This window comes from Palaemon carinicauda, chromosome 33 (assembly GCF_036898095.1).
Source record: "Palaemon carinicauda isolate YSFRI2023 chromosome 33, ASM3689809v2, whole genome shotgun sequence".
In the NCBI taxonomy this organism is placed as follows: Eukaryota; Metazoa; Arthropoda; class Malacostraca; order Decapoda; family Palaemonidae; genus Palaemon; species Palaemon carinicauda.
This window is the reverse complement of record NC_090757.1, coordinates 74,963,185-74,968,924: the sequence shown is the minus strand read 5'-3', so window position 1 is coordinate 74,968,924 and position 5,740 is coordinate 74,963,185. Positions and strand designations below refer to the sequence as shown.

Sequence of the window (5,740 nt, the reverse complement as noted above, 5' to 3'; positions counted from 1 at the left end):
CAAAATGCTTTCTCTATCAAGTTATTTCAATTCCTTTGATGCATCAACTACAAATATTACGATTAATTTGTTGAGATTATTCTAAAGAGGTTAAAAATTCTACAAATTAGAAAGTTAATAAAGAAAAGGTGAAAATTCTCAAAATTCAGAGATCCTTAGATTATGAAAGGATAATGGTTGATTATATAGTCATATACATATGCATAGGTATGGGCGCACATACTAGATGCACGCTTGGACTTGCATCACTACATAGTTTATCACCTACACGTATCAAAGGTGTCAGTAATCAGAGTGCTATTATTAGAGGCAAATAATCCTGTATCTGAACTACTGAAGGGAATATGTTTCATCTATCTTGTTCTCAAATAATTGTTCTAACATCACATATTCCTATTAGTTTCCTCTTGCACTGTTCAATTGCATATAATCTGAGGTCAAGTTGGTCATCATTTTAGTTTTCGCATCTTTATTGAAATTTTTTTATAAAGATTTATATAAATATTCTTATTATATTTTTTTTTTTTTACATAGATAGCATAAGAGACAATGCAAATAAAATTTGCATCATTAACAGATGTCTAAGAGGAGAATTACATGTAAGAATAATTCTTTCACATTCCTTTTATCAAATCAATTAAAGCTTATACATCACAGTATGCCTATAATTGTGAATAAAAAAGATAGAAAGCTTTCTGGAAAAAGAACACATTCCTATTCATCATTACACATCTCAAAAAAATGAGAGAAAAAAAACTCAAAATGGTATATACAGTGATAATACTAGGAAACAAGCATTAGAAATAAGCTGGATCATACATATTTTTTTTCTTTATGTAAATAAGAAGAAAAGTATCTTTGATACTTGTGAGGTTCCAGGTGACCGCATTGATTTAAGATTGGTTAAAACCAGCCAAGAACTATAATTTCTTTGTTATATGCAATTCCAAGAAAAACATACATAATATAAAATGGCAACATACAGTCAGTTTTTCCGTGTATGATTAAGAATATTATTGCATTAAAAGAGCTGGATAGGCTTTCGGCGCATATGCTATTGATAAGAATCAATGAAAATCAACGAATCGTTCAAGTTGCTTATCCAAGACACCTTTGTAGGGGATGCCATGTCTTCTAATGCTGGCTGCTGCCAGGCACTGCAGAGATGTGTGACGGACAGGGTTTACCAGCTGACGCAATTTCTGACCTCGGGAAGCTCTCAGGAACTCAAAACTATGACCCTGTGCATTTTTCATGTCCAAGTGCGCCCCGGCTTTAAGGAGAGCTTCCAGCATATCGCCTGGAACCTTCCTATGCTTGCCAAGTATGTGGAGAGGTGTGTTACCAAAAATATCCCTTGGACAAGGATTGGCTCCAGCTTCCAACAAGAGGTTCAAAACTTCCAAACTAGGAAAGGGGAAGACTGTAGCTCCTTCAGCGCGACAAAAGACAGAAGTGGCGCATGAAAAGTGCATTAAAGATACACCTTTGGAATCTATAGGATTCAATTTCACTAACTTGCGCACAGCATCCTTCACCCTGTCTATTTGGACTGGTAAGAGAATGGGCTTCAGTTTTGTCAACAACAACATTAAATGCATTGCTACAGGAATGATCCGGTCCAGATAATAGAAATCCAAAGTTTTCTTGACTCCTGGAATCCTCTGCGTCCTTGAAATACCTACTATAATTTCTTGGGTACAGTTTTCAAACAGGTTCATAGATTCTTCAAAATATAACAAAATGTTAGAGGGTAAGGGTTGTGTGAAGACCTTGTCAAGGAATAAGTTAGTCAGAGACATGAGGAAAAAAAATCGCTTAGGATTTAAAACATCCAGAATTCTTTGATGTGTCTCCAAGGTGTACATCCACAGGACAAAGCACTCCTTCAGCTGGCAGTTAGCTGCGAACTCTTCCCCTTTGCCTTTTATGGCATCGATTGTAGTGCGATGAACCAGCCCCAGTACTCTCATCTTCACTAGTAAGGAATGTGTATCAATTGCAGATGTGTTGCCCTGAAGTTTTTCTAATTGCAGTGGTGTTGAGATTTCCTTGAAGTATTGGTTGAAAGGAGTCTGATATTCATTTTGGTCAATTGCAATATTATGAATGGATCTGGAAGGATATGGGTAGAGCATTTTAATATTGAAATATATCACGATATACTTTCCTGTAATGTAATGTTTCTAAAAGATTTAAGGACAAACCTGGCAGCCCGAAAACAATTGTAAACGAACTGTACCTGTAGTTATGTACATTAGATCAGATAAGTGGTATGTCTCTAAAATAACAAGCATAGAGATATTTTAGAGAGTTTTACTTTGAATTTTGCTTGAGTATTAGAATAGCAGCCACTCCTGCTGTGACGTCACCAGCTATGAAATATTTTCTGGTATTGATGCCAGTCCTAGCTTAAACCACCTATGAAATATTTCATTTTATCTACACAATTAATATAAGCTCATCATTAAGACATTTATAAATTAATATTCACCCTCAGAGAAAATTACAAAAAAACATCAAAAACTTACCTTTCCTGCATAGCTAGTTTCCAATACTTGAAGGCAGTGTCTTGCTTTTTCTCGGCAAAAGTAGAACCAAGAAGCTCTAGAGCATTGATTTCATCTTCTTTCGATATCAGATCTCCTCGGGCAATCAGGTGTTGTACAATGTGCTCGTGTCCAAGACAGCTGGCTGTGAGTATAGGGGTTTCCCCTAGAAATAAAATTTAGAGTGAATACCTTTTACATGAATTATCTCCCTTTCTTGCTGGAAACAAATTTTCAACTTCATCAGCTATACTTACAGATTTATATGAACTCTCAACTTCATCAGTTGTACTTATAGATTGAAATGAACTTTCAACTTCATCAGCTGTACTTTTAGACTTGAATGAACTATCAACTCCATCAGCTTTACATATAGATTAAACTCTACTTTCAATTTCATCAGCTCTACATCTAATATAGAGGAGACTAGACATAATCTCCCGTAATTGAAATATTGAACCGATTTGAAACTCACCACAAGAGTCAGCATCCATTTCGGCATTGTGATCTAACAACACCTTCACCACCTCAAGACATCCGGAATGGGCGCCTTTGTGCAGAGCAGTCTTTTTATCGATCCACTTTTTTTCTAGATTAGCGCCGACACTTAAAAGATATTTTACTACCTTAACATGGCCATTGGAAGAGGCTAGCATCAGACATGTGCTCCCATGGTAGTCAGTAACCTCAATCTCTGAAAAGGACCCAATGTATAATTGTTAGTAACATTTTGAAATTATGCCGCTCAAGGTCTTTGGAAGACAAGAGCCTTCGTCCTTTCTAAAGACACTACTGTGTTATTATTATAATTATTCTTATTAGTAGTAGTAGTAGTAGTACTAGTAGTAGTAGTAGTAGTAGTATCATTATTTTTATCATTATTATCATTATCATTATTATTATTATTATTATTATTATTATTATTATTATTATTATTGCTTGATTAAGCTACAACCCTAAGAAGAAAATCAGGATACTATAAGCCTAAATGCTTCCTAAAGGAAAATTAACCTAGTGAGGAAAGAAAACAAAGAAATTGATAAGCTACCAGAGCAATATACAATTAAGAATAGTAAAAACATGAAAATATATCCATCATGTAAAGAGAGACTTATATCAGCCGGTTCAACAAAAACCTTGCTGCAAGTTTAACTTTTGAAGGTCCACTGATTAGCAGTTTGGTCATAGCTGGAATAAAACTTCTCGAATACTGTTTAGTCCAAGGACTTCCTCACTCAGTTTACTTTGAAGGGAACTTCATTTAGTTCAACTTCACAATCATCAAAATCAACTGTCGTTTGAAAACTCACTTGCTCCGTTCTGCACGAGGACTTTAACAATGTCCAGACTCCCACGAGAACACGCCAGGCTCAGCGGGGTGGAACTGGAATCGGTCAGTCCATTTACGTTGGTACCCTTTGAAACGAGGTATTTAACGATGTTTAAATGCTCTCCTATAGTTGCTGCCCAAAGTGGAGAGACTCCTGATTCGTATATGTGATTTGTAGACACTGCAAAAAATATATTTATGTTTAGCTATTAGCATTCGATGTAGGTACTAAGAATTATGAAGTCTTTAGCGCACTGACAATGAGGATTTTTGTGGAGTCACTCCATAGCTACCTGATACACACATGTGTTCATATATATGTAGATATATATATATATATATATATATATATATATATATATATATATATATATATATATATATATATATATATATATATATATATATATATATATACATATATATAATATTTGAAATACCATGGCAAAATCTTCTGAAATATCTTACCCTGAACCCATAGGTACAAAAGAAAAGAAAAAGTGTACACACCTAACCCAACTTCATTAACATTAGCGTTGCATTGCTCGACGAGGTACCTCACGCAGTTCATGTGGCCAAGCCTTGCTGCCCCTACCAAGTAGGGATCCCACATATGGCCAGTCTCAGCACAGGACTCGATGATGGGGTTAATGTGCCTTTCTAACATCTGAAACGAAATCATACTTGGCTATAACTAAACATATCAAATATATTATTATTATCATTATTATTATTATTATTATTATTATTATTATTATTATTATTATTATTATTATTATCATCGCTATTATTAGCTAAGCTGCAATCATAGCTGCAAAGCAGGAATATATGCCCAAGATGTCCAACAAGGTTGAATAGCGCAGTGAGAATAGGAAATAAGGTAATAAATGAACTGTATTAGAATTAATGAATAATTAATATGAAATATATTATAAGATCAGTAACAATGTGAAAATGAATGTGCATTATACAAATTATAAAATGAAACTTATGATCAGCATGTTCAACATGAAAAAAAAAATCGCTGCAAGTTTTAGCTTTTGAAGTTCCACCGATTCAATCGTCTTATTTGAAAGATCAATTTACAATATGGTCATAGAGGAAATAAGATTAGAATACTGTGTAGTATTGAGCCTTTTTATGGAGATGGCATGACTGTTAGAATTAACTGAATACCTAGTACTAGGTGCAGGATCGTAATGTGCAGGAAGATCTAAATGTAAAGATGGTCAGAATTCTAAAAAAAATCTTACGCCACATGCATAACGAACTAATTGAACGAGTGCCAGAAAATAATATCTAGATCGAGAATAAGAAATCTAACAGACGGTAAAAGTATTTTATTTCAGTTGCTTATTTCTTCTTATGGTTTATTTCATTTTTTCATTTCCTCATTGGGCTGTCTTTCCTTGGTGGAACCCTTGGGCGTATAGAATACTGCTATTGCACCTAAGGTTGTGGCTTGGCTAGTAATATAATAATAATAATAATAATAATAATAATAATAATAATAATAATAATAATAATAATCAATTGTTTACGAATTACTGTACTGAAGAAATGCTGGAATAGTTTCTTCTTGGCCCGAAACGTCATTAGCTAGATCACGGATCTGTTTCAAATGTGGAATGTTGTAACAAGAAGCAAAACTCATCTAAATCCACACATTTGAATTCAGTTTATTCTATATGCATAGGTAACCACAATGAAATACCTTTGAGTGTTCAACATCAACATTCTCTTTGATGCAATTCAGTTTGTTATGAAATAGCATAGGAGGAAGAATAGAAAACGGGGATTAGATTACTCATGTTATGTGACCAGGTCATCCCGCGTTTATACTTCCACAATTGAATCTATC

At 34.2% G+C, this 5,740-nt stretch overlaps 1 protein-coding gene across 1 annotated transcript; it reads right to left on the bottom strand.

Moving 5' to 3' along the window:
- Positions 1 to 1,067: 1,067 nt before the first annotated feature.
- LOC137626270 (protein fem-1 homolog A-like) lies at positions 1,068 to 1,973 on the bottom strand. The gene has a single exon (XM_068357343.1). It carries the CDS (start codon positions 1,971 to 1,973, stop codon positions 1,068 to 1,070), a length of 906 nt encoding a protein of 301 aa, XP_068213444.1.
- Positions 1,974 to 5,740: the final 3,767 nt, after the last annotated feature.

Bases quoted from the DNA above. Each gene is read 5' to 3' on its own strand.
- LOC137626270 (XM_068357343.1), bottom strand. From the start codon at position 1,973: ATGAGAGTACTGGGGCTGGTTCATCGCACTACAATCGATGCCATAAAA.